Source organism: Cygnus atratus, chromosome 2 (genome assembly GCF_013377495.2).
Source record: "Cygnus atratus isolate AKBS03 ecotype Queensland, Australia chromosome 2, CAtr_DNAZoo_HiC_assembly, whole genome shotgun sequence".
Classification (NCBI taxonomy): Eukaryota; Metazoa; Chordata; class Aves; order Anseriformes; family Anatidae; genus Cygnus; species Cygnus atratus.
The window spans coordinates 101740933-101754566 of record NC_066363.1 but is presented as its reverse complement, the minus strand read 5'-3'; the positions used below and the strand labels follow the sequence as shown (position 1 = coordinate 101754566).

The 13634-nt window shown below is 32.5% G+C and overlaps 1 protein-coding gene across 1 annotated transcript in view; it reads left to right on the top strand.

The window, feature by feature from the left end:
• Positions 1 to 13634, top strand: part of CCDC102B (coiled-coil domain containing 102B) — an 89788-nt gene that overhangs the window by 47094 nt on the left and 29060 nt on the right. Inside the window, exon 6 of the mRNA XM_035550539.2 lies at positions 3899 to 4108. Within this exon, the coding sequence (XP_035406432.1) occupies positions 3899 to 4108 (210 nt within the window). The remainder of the gene's footprint in view (positions 1 to 3898; positions 4109 to 13634) is intronic.

The following is a 13634-nucleotide window of genomic DNA, read 5'->3' as shown; positions in this document are numbered from 1 at the left end:
CCATGTTTAATATTAGTACAGATGCTTATCACATTCTAGAGGATTTAGTTTTATATTTCTAAGACTGTGAGGTAGCACAAATGTAAAATATGTAAGCTTTTCACTCTGTATCTTTCTCTACCCAGATGGGAAAAACAAACAAACAAACAAACAACAAAAATGACAACAACAAAGTTAGTAGTTTAGTAGCTGTGTAAAGTCTTTTTATACAAGGAGAAGTCCATAATGTAAAGATAATTACTATATAGTAGTATATGGTTTGAAAAGTTAAAATTAGTTCCCAGTTAGTCTGCCAATATGATGCAGAGCGTAAAAGAAATATATTCCTTCCTTTCTTGCTACTGTACATAATCTTAGATCAAAAGCCCATTTCAGTTTTAAGGACTGTTTTGAGCTGTCTCCAAACAGTACCTTCAACAGCATATCAACATGTTAAGACTTACCAAAGTTCTAAGAGTACGTATGTGTATTTTTATTTTTTTTTAAGAGGAACATGTAATCCATTACAAAAAGGAACAGCCTGAGGAAGAATCTTTTGTTGGCAGAATAAAGTAACTCTAAACATAATCCATTGAATTTTTACCTCTGAGAAGTTGCTTTTTTAGTTGGTACCTATTCTCTGTATTTATGTGAATGGACTTAGAATTTGGATATGGCTCTAATGAATTTGTTAATAAGTATATTCTTACAATTTCTGAGTTCTTTTGTCTCTATTTTCCCATTTATTCCTTTTGCTAATAAAGTGTCCATACCTAAATGACAGAAAGCTTTGGGTAGTATGGGTCTCATTTTCAAACAGAGAATATCATGGCTGGATTCTGATGTATACATGGAAATGTTCTGAATCATCAGCACTGCTGTTTCTATATTACTGGTCTTCGTTATCAGTAACAATGCTTGTGGAGAAAAAAACACTTTGGTTTTTCTTTTTTCCTACTTTGCTCAATCTTTGGGGAAATCTTCTAGTTTATCATATTTAAAACACTATCTAGAGAAATATCTGGAAAAGAATATGATTGTTGTTAGTAAATACTAATACTTCCTATTTTCCATTTAATATGATTTTTGTCTTTACCAGGCAGACAAAAAATATTTATTTGTACTTGGATTATATGTATATATCTATATATATATTTAATACAATACATATACTTCAAAGGATCATTTGTCCTTTGATAATTTAAATATTTTCTTGAGAATCCTAGCAAACTGCATGAATGATTGATATGTTTGCTCACTTTCATTTTGATCCATGCTTCTAAATGAATATATATTTTCATGCATATTGTTTCATCTTTTCCTGACATTTTCTTTCCTGGAGGCTTTGCTCAGTATTTAAGAAAATTCAAATGGCATGAAAAATATAATGAAATGATTTGAATGGATTAATTTTTGTGACTCATTGTTAATGTTTGATTTTACTTAGGAAGAACTTTACCAAGTATGTATCTATCTTCAACTAGACAACAGGTTGGAATATACTTATCCCTTCACTCTTATCTGGCTACAGTTCAGCCCCAGTTAGAAAGCTATTTTACTTTTGAGAGGAAATGTGATTCAATTTCTTTTGTGATTTTTTTCCACATATATAAGCTATTTGCTCTTGAAGATATGGTTTTGACTGAGGAAAATAGGAGCAGCTGACTCACTATAGCTGCCCAAGTTGAAGGATAAAAAATATTTAAATATAAGATTGAATAACTTTTCTCATTTTTTCCATTTTTCCATTTTTTTTACATTCACTGTTTTCAGTTATAATTGATGTGTTCTTAAACAAAAACAACAACCAAATAACCAAACAAACAACGAAAAAAAACCCACACCCACTTTTTATCACTGTGTTCTATTAAAATCTAATACTACATAGTATAGTGTCCCTGGAAGAGGACACTGTAACATTTAGGCATGTGCCTATCTATATGTATACATATGTATGTCTCTTTACATATATGTAAAAATTATGTTTTAGTATCTACATATATTGCTGTATGTGCAACTTATTTACAGTCAAGACCATGACATAAAATGGTCAGACCAGGAAGACTAAAACAGGCTTCTCAGCGTGCAAACAATGTGATTTGATAGTGTCATGTAGCATTCTTTTGAACAAAGGCTCCTCAGCCTCAGTGTGTTGAACTCTCTATGAAAGAAGCAAAAGTAGACTGGGATCCTGTCATTGAAACAGTTTGAGCTGGCTTTTGTGGTTATCTGGAGACCTTTTAACACAACAGCACCACTCTTCCTATGAGTTTAGTTGCAGGGCTGGATCTCCTTTTTAATAATGTAAAAAGATGTGACAGTTTACGTCAAAACAGGTAAGCCTAATTCTGAGTTTAGTTAAATTCAGTTGTGAATATATATGTATATGTACATATGTATATGTATATGTACATATATATGTACAATACGTACATATACATGTATTATGCCTTGGTATTACAAACACTTTGCTTAGTTTCATTACTGAGAACACTTCTGGTCCATAGGACATTTGAAGAACTAGGGCCTTAAAGAACTGAAAATTTTCTAGAAATAAGGTGGGAAGAGACAAGTTTATTAATTGATTTAGCTAGATAATCACATTGTTACAATTAACAGGGTCTGAATTAAGTTTCTCTGATGTAATGTCTCATTCTCTTTGTTTTACATTCAGCAGCTTATCATTATCTGCCAGAAATTTATTTTAGAATAAAAGTAAGCAATATCTGAAAAACAAAACAAACAAACAAACAAGCAAAACCCCACCCACCTCTCTATTTCTTTCTAAAGCCTTCCTTGCTTAGAATAATGTGCCTTCCACTGTAGTCAGTCTCCATACTTTTATCAAATAGTTGATTCTGTCCTACAGGAACTAAAAATTGTAAAGATCCTAATATTTTTTACTTTTGTATATGAGCAGTTTTCATCTTTTTTTTTTTTTTTTAAGTCCATTGAAAGAACCTGAATCTTTCATTTGCACATTTTTAATCTATTTTAATCTGTTTTAATCTTTTGATAAGTATCTATTGATAATAACTTGTTAGTAGTAAGTGCTTGCAATCATAATCTTCCAATAAATATATTAGTACCAGTTTTGTGCTATAAAGATCAACTTGTTTTACCTCTGTTTTTCATTTTTAAATCTGAGGAGCATTTATTACATTCTTGACATAACCTCTATCTCCTTGTCTCTGAATAAAATCAGCTGTGAGATAATTACGTCCTATGACTAGTAATGCGGCTTTTTGTTGCTACTTTTAATTCCTCCTGTATGTGGATTAGATTTGTGAATTAAGAAAACTTGTTTATCCTAAATTAAGGTAGCACTAGTGATTATAAAAGATAATTATGTTAAGATTATTAATTGTGATGTTAAGAAATAGAGTAGTGTGAAAACTTAAAATCTTTCCTTTGGTTATTAGGATAGTAGTCTCTAGTGATGAAGACTTAATTTATAACTTCAGTATAATGAATATTCATTGTAGTAATTCTAAAGTAAAAATAGACAATACATGAAAATGTGATTATACTTCATCGTTAGGGAAGTAGAAAGTGAACTTTGACACTGTCAGACCAAAATCAATCTCAGTGTAATTTAAAAGAGTTTTTTTAATAGTGTTGTTCCATAAATAGAATGGAAATAAATAAGATTTTGGTTGCTAGTTACTATTTTAAAATGTTATCTATCTTATGATTTACTTTTATGAAAATACAATTTATGAAAAACTTGTTGTTCAAGTTCTTGACTTTACATACCATGGAAAAGTACTACATCTTGGACTGATTTTTAAGATGCCCACCTTATTTTGGGGTGAGGCTGTTAGCTTCTTCTTATAATAAAAAACAGATTTTACTTTATTATTCCACTTCCCTTTTCTTTTTTGTTTGTTCTCTTGCTCCCCCCATAAATTCTTCCCAGGTGGAAAGGCTAAAGCTTGAGAATACCTCTGAATGGGGAAAGAGAGAGAGACTTGAAGCAGAAAAGCAAAGTTTGGAAGAAGAAAGCAGAACACTGAAGTTGCAGGTGAAAGAAATTCAGGGACTTCTGGAAATGAAAAATAAAGCAACACCAATTAAACTGAGCTGTGATCGTCAAAATATACAAAGTAAGCTGCTGGTTAAAAATAAGGTATGTGCATTTCTTAGTTTGATTACTTGGGGAGCATGAAGAATTACTATTTCAAAATGAAAATAATAATAATAATAAAAGTTGTCCCTAAAACAAGAGCTAAAGAGCTATAAAAGACAGAACATCTGTGTTTCCGCATATCAGATATGCACAATTAGTGCTCAGTGACTTTGAATTTCTGCAGGGTACAGAAACAGAAAGATTTTTTTTCATTTTTAAAAAGAACCATGGGAAATTATAAATCTGAAAAGAAGACTATGGAGCAAAAGTTATGACCAGGAGGAACTGAAGAGAATAATTAATCTGTGGTAGCCACAGAGTCCTGATAAAGGTCAAAGCAAACAAAATGTGAGACAAATCATTTATCTGTCTTTCTGAATATTTAATCTCTTTTCAGGAAAGAGAAAACTGAAGGAGGAATAATATTTCTTATTTTATATTCTTCTAAAATCTGTTCACTTTTAAACCATTATTGTATAGCTCTAAATAATGATGTGATAAATTATTCAGAGACCCTTATCTCTGGGTATTTCTTCTATCTTATGATTTTTTATGCCAATACATGAAGTAGTAATCCAGAAGACTTCCACTTTCATTGAGACTCTGAAAGCTGTATAAGAGAAAGCAAAATCTAACAACAAAAAAAATGTAAACGTACATACTTGATGTTGCAAATTGGGCAATGAGAATCATTCTTATTTTTTAAATAAGAAATCTTTTAATGCCATTTTATGTGCATTTAGCGTTGAACAATACCAACCAGAGGAACCAGATTTGAGGTATTGTTACACTAGGTAATTTTTCTTGGGAAAGATTAGGAGAGAGGCTATTCTATACCTGAGGTCTGCTGCTAAATGTAATGATTTTCCTGTATTTCTGTGGTGGCTCAGGAACAGCAAATTGTATTTCACATATATAGTTTACCTTTATAGAATATCTTCTTATACAATCAACATCTGTTTTTGATTTTCCATTACTGGTATTTATCACATCATATGATATGAAGATTTTCATGATTTCTTTGTAATGCAAGTAATTTGAGGTTAGAGACATGGCCAGAAAGATGGATATCTGCTTTGGCATGTTACTGTATTTCAAATACCTTTTATTTATCTAGATTTTTTTTTTAATGTTACTTGCATAGAATATTAGACATCTGTGATCAGGTCTATCTGTTAGTATCGTGGCTGTGAGAATACTTTACATCCTTTTATCAAAGTCAAAAGGTGGATACAAAGCTCTAGCATCTTTCTTTTCCTATTATAAAAGTGCATGTTCCTGTAGTGTTTGCATTTTCATAGCTGGTGATTTCAGGATAAGATTGTCTTCAAAACTATTAACTATCAGTTTCAATGAGAAAATTAAAAATGATAATTTATTAGCAGATGAAACTGTAAACCATCATCTGGTAGCTTGATAGTAGTTATCATCCAAAGAATAGGATGGGAAAGATTTATTTGCAGCTGTTCTCTCTGTGATTCACAATAACTCCTGCTTCCATGGAATAACAGAACATAACTTCCATGGAATCACAGAACATCATCAAAAAACATAGAATGACTTTGGATTCTAATCCAAAAGCCTTTTTTTTTTTTTTTTTTTTTTCCTGGCATGGTAGTTTGAGTTCAATTAAAATAACATGCTATACACAAGACTAGAAGAGTGCATAAGGATTTCTGTATGACATGGGTGATGGTTAGATGTTTAGGTAAGCAAAAGGAAACATGCAAGATTGAAATCACAGCTATGCAGAGATTTTTATCAATTTTAATATGAATGGTTACAGATTTCCATTTACATTTTTTACATTTACATTTTACATTTACAGATTTACAGGTAATGTGTTTTAGAATGAACTTGAGAGCAAAACAGTTACCTAATACCCTTGCTTCTCCAAAACCTGTATATGTAATATGGAGATCTGTTCTAGTTGTTTAGAACAGCATATAGTGATATTAATTGATGTATGTCTGATTCATACTTTTAAAGGTTATAAACAACCAATGACAACATTTTTTTTCTTTTATAACAGTTTATAAATGGAATATAACAGAATATTAGGGTATCAAAAGACAGAGGGATATCCTTATGTAAATAATTTCATGTTGACGATGTCTTGCTCTTTAATATGGACACCTCTAAAATATATAGAATGCATGCAATCTCTTGCCATGTATACAAATTGAAGTTCTGAGTAGAAAAGTTAATATGAATCATATTTTGCTCAAAACACGAAGCCTTAATATTATTCTTAGCTGGCAGTATGTTGGTTGAAAATGTTTCCATGTGCAGTTTTTAAAAGGTTAACTCCTGTCAAACAAGATGAGAAAAACTGATGAAACAATTGAGATCAAACATTGTTACTACATTGTTTTATTGGTTGTACTTGATGGAACATAGAATGCCCTTTAAATTAATAGCTGTATTGTTTGATGAGTAGAATGGCAAAAAATATTAAATGGATCTAACTTGTTCATCTATGAAGGGATAAAATGAAGAAAAAAAACTTGTTGATGGTATAGATCAATACCATCATACTTTTTATGGAAAGAGATTTTCTATTTCAGCTGTAAATATCACCTTTAGGCAAATTTATATGTTAATTTCAAGAAATAATAACTGTGTTATTTTGTATTCTCTCTAATTGTTATGCTACATATCTGTTTATTAAGTGTTGATTCATTGAATATGTTTTGTAGAGGACTAGTACAGGATCTAAGTCTAGAATGTGAAGCTTGGGGATTCATTGACTAATTTATTATTTTTTTTAAACTTTAGTTTCCAACTTTAATATAATAAGGCTATAATATTAGAAAAAAATGCATATATCTCAAAGATGTGATGACATATAACATGCATTTTTATGAAGCCATTTTAGCTTAACATTATTTAGCAAGATTGCTAAGTAATGTTAAGCTAATCATCAACAACATCAACATTTTAGGTTTGATTTTTCAAAAGTAGGAAGCACTCCATTTTTTATACAAATTCTTTGAAAAATTAAGATGTGCTGGGTTTGCATGGCAAGGTGGTGACAACAAGAAGGGGGCAAGGGCTGCAGGTCTCCTCTTGAAGGCAAGGATGGGCTCCAGTGGCCCCACCTCAGGGCATGGCTGGGCCTAGCAGCCAAAATGAGTGAATATCTGCCAGGCCACCCTGGCCCTTCCACCAGAATGCCATTGTGGGTGTATCCCCTGCTACACAGGAAATATTTCATTTTTATGATAATGTCTTGAATGAGATTTAATTCTTATAGATATTAACTTTTGTTTTGGAATGATTATGATGTGAATGACATCCTTCCTAAATTTAACCATAAAAACCACTAAAGGTTCTGAGACTAAATTGCCACTTCCTAAATCTATTTGTTTGTTTATTTTTACTCGAATAAGGATTGAATAAGTTCAATCATTTTGAAACAGTTCAATCATTGCTTCTTTAAGATCTGGGAAAATCAAAATAATAACATTTTCAAAAACATGAATTATTTGTTTTATTACTAAAAAAAACTAATAAACTTTGTGCATCTTTGTCAAAATATTAGTGGAAATCTATTTTAAAATTTATAAATTATTCGAAAAATTAATCACATGCTGCAATCTACATGAAGTATGTAAACTGACTTGTATTTCATATTTGTATACTTGAAGAACAGATACAAGCAACAGATCGCTCATTCTTTTCTTATAATCAAATATTGTGGCATGAAATGTCTGAAATCCTAAATTCAAATCTGTCATCTAAAACTAACCAACTAAATGACACTTCCTTCCTTCCCTCGCTACTCCCAGCCCTCTCCCCACCCCTTCCCTCCACTGGCACAGGTCAAAGGAGTGTTTCTTCTTGTCCAATTCTTAATAGATTTACCCCTCAGTAGATAGGTTTTATGTAACATTAGGAAATAACAGTTCAAATTATGAACAATTTTATAAAACTATTTAATTTATATTTTAACCAGAACAGTATCTGCTACAGGGAAAAAAATATATCTGTTTAACTATGGTATTACCTCCTTCCAACTTTACTAAATTTTCTTGAGTTTCACGAGTGACTGGTGCAAATATGGAGCAGCTGCTTCATATTAGAAATAATGTGATAATAGTCAGTATAGCAATAATAAAAGGAAGCAGCACAACTGGAATAAAATATAAACACCTTGTTTCCGCAGGGGCTTTAAATTTCCTTTAAAACAAAAAGAACAACAAAACAAGCAAACAAACAACAACAAAACAAATGGAAAAAACAAGTAACATTTTATAATGTACACCAAAACAACTCAGAAAGACCTGATAAATATCCTTTTATTATGTATCAGGAGAAAAAAAAAATCATTACAATTTAGTATTGGATTAGTTATTGTTATTAATCCTATTTTAACACGTTAACAAATGCTCTTTGTAAGTTTATATATATATATGTAGAGCTCTGGAAATAGACTGAGGAAAAGTCTACTGCTGCTAGAACTTTTTCCACTTCCTAAATCTTTGTTTTATACCCGTGCTACACTTCTCAGTGATTACATCTTTGAACAGGCTTTAACAATTTCGCCTGCTCATTTCTTGCTTCTCCTTCCACATTTTGTCTCAGGGACCCTTCTACACTACATTTTGCAACACATAAAGAGTTGTGACTGTCCACTGGTGTGGACTTTTTCTCTTGTCAATCTAATCATTAATCTTAGCTTTAATAATATTTGGGAATTAAAACATTCTCCATTTTTGCAAGTGCTTGGAGCATCTCTCCAGTGCTTTCTTACACTGTGAGAAAAGGCTGTGAGAAGAAAAATGAGTTGTTCGACACGGCCCCCCCCCCCCCTTTATTTTTTTTCAGCGTCTCTGTTCCAAATGGAAAAGCCAGTACAAGATGAAATGTTCATGAAGGAGTTATTTTTAGGCTGTTTATAAAGTATCCTTTTTATAAATACAATGATTAATGAAAACAAATAATGTTTACATCTATTGTCTTTTGCTACCTGGTGGAAAGAAAAAAAATATATTACCAGGTGCTTTTCATCTCTAAGCAGGAGCGGATTATTTTTTTATTTTTTAGTTTCAGACATCTCTGTATATGTCAGACTTTTGTCTCCAGTGTCTGCAATGTTCTAATAGATTACTGCTAATTATCCCTTTGGATGAGATGCTGTTGGATCAGAATAGAACCGTAGGATCATAGAATATCCTGAGTTGGAAGGGACCCACAAGGATCATTGAGTCCAACTCCTGGCTGCACACAGGACCAACAAAAATCAGACACTGTCTGAGAGTGTTGTCCATACACTTCTTAAACTCCAGCAGGCTTGGTGTTGTGACCACTTCCCTGGGGAGCCTGTCCCAATCCCCAACCACCCTCTTGGTGATGAACCTTTTCCTAACACCCAGCCTGACCCTCCCCTGTCCCAGATCCATGCCATTTACTTGGGTCCTGTCGCTGTCCCCAGGGAGCAGAGCTCAGCACCAGCCCCTCCGCTCCCCTCGTGAGGAAGCTTCAGGCCGCCATGTGGCCTCCCCTCAGCCTGCTGTGCTCTGGGCTGAACAAACCAAGAGACCTCAGCCACTCCTCATACATCATCCCCTCCAGACCCTTCACCATATTCACCATTAGAGATTAGTAATATGTGTCACAGTAACATGCATTTTATATAGTATGTGAATCACAGGTGTGCATATATATGTGTATATATATATATTTATAAAAGCAAAATATCAGTTACAGTTTTGGTTATTCAAGTGCTAAATACTTTTCTCTTTTGCTAAAAAAAAAAAAAAATAAAATATTCTATACTACAAGTAGATTCAGACTCTATTTTATTCTTCCCAGAAATATTTGGATCATTTAAAAGTTTATTCATTTTTATTTGTTCCTATTGTTTACTTGAATGTAGAACACTTCTAATGAGATACAGCCTTATTACTCTAAACTCCATACAAACCTACCATAAATTATTAACGAGAAAAGTATTTACAATTACAGTTGTGAAATAAAAATTTAACAAGTGATTGAGAATAATAAAAGGAATGAGATAAGGTGACAAACGCTGCAGCTGCACAGATATACATGAACGTTTTGGTTCAAAGAAGTAATGGGGCTTTAAGACAGGTCTCCTAGTATCCCCTGTTGAATCGGTATTGGTGTATTGTTGGGTGGTTTTGTACATGCTTTACTTGATTTCTTCTGTAGAGGACTATGTGGGAAATTTTGCTTCAGGTATTCACTGTAGTTTTTCCAAGCCCTAAGGGCTTGACAGGGCTGGACCAATGTCAGTTTTTGAGAAGGTCTCCTATTGCAGGTGCAGCCCTCAGCACCTGCTGCTGCAGTCTGCTTACCAGCTTTTGCTGTGCTGACTTAATAATGTGAACACAGACAAATACAGAAGGGAATGCAAATCGCTACCTTGTCAACAGTAGTCAGAGGTCTGAATCTGTCTAGCCCAGCATGTGATCTGCCAGAGGTGCTTCCAGGAGGCACCGCAGTATGGAGATGGAACTTTATGATTTGCCTAGGTGAAGTATGAGTAGTAAGGGCTTGTAATAATTGCTATGTGTTTCATTCCTGGTTTTGTGTCACAGATCTCTTTGATTGAGTTGTGAATACGTTTTTTAACTCTTCATCAGAAAAAATACTCAAGAGAACATTATGGTACTATTGTTAAACACTTTGATACTTCAGTTAGCACTGTTCATCCAACAGAGAATTATCTTTGTTTCAATACAAACCTCTGGGACTACTTATTGTGATGGTTAAGCAGCAGTGGCTGCACAATTTGTGCCCTTAGCAGATTTTTCAAAAGCAGCATGTTTTGTCAGAATTACCACTTGGGATACAGTTGCTTTATACGACTCTTCTTTCTAATCACATTTGTGCTGAAATGGTCAATTCCATTCCTTAGACTGAAACTGGGGGGAGAGACGGACAGAATGGTAAACAGAAATTCATTAATAAAGATATTAATGTTTGGGTAATTATATTTCCTGTTAGGCTTAGTATTCTTTTCCTAATAAATCTTAGACTTTTTTTTTCTTGTTATTGCACAATATACTTTAAAAATAAAAAGTCTTTTTGAAATAAAGGAACATTTATTATTGTACAATCTCATTTTGAATGATAGTAGCAAACTGGATCTATACCTCTATCAGTAGAATCAGAACTGTTCTGTTTTATATTTCTTTATAGTTTTCTCTGTTAAGTTTCATCACTTAGTATTGTAGACCTTTCTAGGGTGCATTTCAGTTGACCCTACTTTCTTCTACTGCTTTAAATACCATAGTAACTTTGTTTTTGTTGGTATTCCTAAGCTTTCTAAATAATTTCACTTTTTTTTCTTTTTTCTGCTGTGGCTTAAGTCAAGTCTTCCTTTGGGTGTCTACTGGTAAGATCTTCCTATGGCATGGAAATTTGTCATTTATCTCTCTTTTCATGTGCCTTCTTCCTTATTTTCTCCCACATTCAATAACTAGGTATTCCAGCATGTAGAAGTTTTTATTTATTTATTTATTTATTTATTTTTCCTGAGTCAGATAAGTATGCTATATTTCTCTTTAAGTTTTATTTTTTTTCTCCCCTATTCTTGGACTAGAATGTGGTTTCAGACCATATCTGTGATAAAAATAAAATTCAGAGTTCTTCCTTAATTCTCTCTCTTTTTTACACCCCCCCCCCCCCCCTTTTATTTATTTCTGAAATACGTTCTTTACATATTGGTGGTGCTAGAAGGTTGGGGATTTTTTTTATTTTATTTTTTTTCTCATAATTAAGCTGTCACTTGGTAAAGACAAATGTATATATGATATTGTGTTGCTGGTCAATTCAAGTTTTCATTATTCTAAATTCAGCCTATCAAATCTGTCTATTACAGCTTCAATTAGGTAGAAACTTTAGCCGTGTTTGGAATGATATCTGTAAGCTTAACTTCTAGCTTGTATAAAGTGGCTGCTTTGAAGTATCAGACTTTAAGATTTGCTTGTTGACTACTTCATTTTTTAAAGGGGGGAAAAAGGGGCTAATTATGGAAATCGGTCTTAATTAGCATTGGGTCTCTTTTTTTTATTTTTTTTCTCCCTTGGAAAAAGATGTGGTTTGTGACATTTCATACCAGGAACATAATGCAGAAACAGACAGCACTAGATGTCTGAAGTATGTGCTTTGTCCTGCTGTGCTATGCTTTCCTCATTGCTTTCAAGATAGCTATCTTGGGTTATTATGTTCATCGAGTCTTCATCCCTGTAAGACTATTCTAATTTAGGTCTGATGTTTGCCTTTTATGCTGAATGAATTAGTGTTGGATTCTCTTTCTTCAAGTAATTCTGGTCAAACTGTTAATTAATAAAGGTTGTCTTTTCGTTATACTAAGTTTTTTATTTTTATGCTTTTCTATTTATATATTTATTCATTTATTAACTACATAAATAAATCAGACCTTAAGTAAGTCCTGTGCAAAAGGAGAAAACTGAAATAGGATCTCTACCTTCTATTTTATTATTAAAAAAAAATATATATGCATAAACATTGTTTTATAAAGCTGAATACCTTTTGTCTGACCCAGTCACTTTCCGTATGCTTTGCTTTGCTCAATTTAGGGATATTGACCTGTCTTAGTTTCAGAGAATTTGTAAGGAAGAAAAATAATGGCTGATGAACAAAGTTACTTCTCCATCTGAAGAGAATGTCCTTTTATTTATTTATTTATTTATTTATTTATTTAAAGATAGCTTGACTAGAACTTTGTTTAATGCTTAAGAATGAAAAAAAGATGGTTCCTTAAAAAAACAAATGTTGTACCCTACTTCTGCCCTTCATAATGCAGAAACATTGTTGAATAAATTACTTTTTTTGGGGTACGGGAATAATGTTTCATATTTCTAAACTGTGTTTAATTGTTGTTGAATAGGAGGTACATTAAAAAATACCTTCAAGACATTCTTAATATAACATGAGCAGAGGAAAGCATATATTTTTCATCATTATTTTGCCTTTTGTCTACACTCAGATATACCAAGAAGTCATTTAAGAGTACTTTAGACACCAAAGTCAACACTGATTTATCCAGTTTCTGATTGGAATATTTGGGGTGATTACCTTATTGTATTGCTCCCTCTCAGCTTGTATTATACACATTCTTTCATTCACTGATTAATTCCTTTTTTTTTCCTGTTTTTTTTTTTCAGATAGGTGACATTGTTTGGTTCTATATGTGTCATCCTATTAGCAAGGACATTTATTATCATATTACCAAATGTGTAGTATAAATGTGCAGAAACCACGCTGGAAAGAGATTTAATTTCTTTAGTGCAGAAGAACATACTGTATTCAATACACTATTGTGAATATACTATGCCTGAGCAAGGCCGTAGAAGTCTTTCTGAAAGTTTTCTAGAAAATATTATTATGTTTTCTCTCATTATAGTGTTTGCAAGAGGTCTTTGAAATTTACCAAGTGATTAATCCATGGAGACTATTATCTTCTTTTGCCAATGTTGTGTACATATATTGTAGCTATAAGAATTTGGAATTTCACGTTCTCTTATGTTGT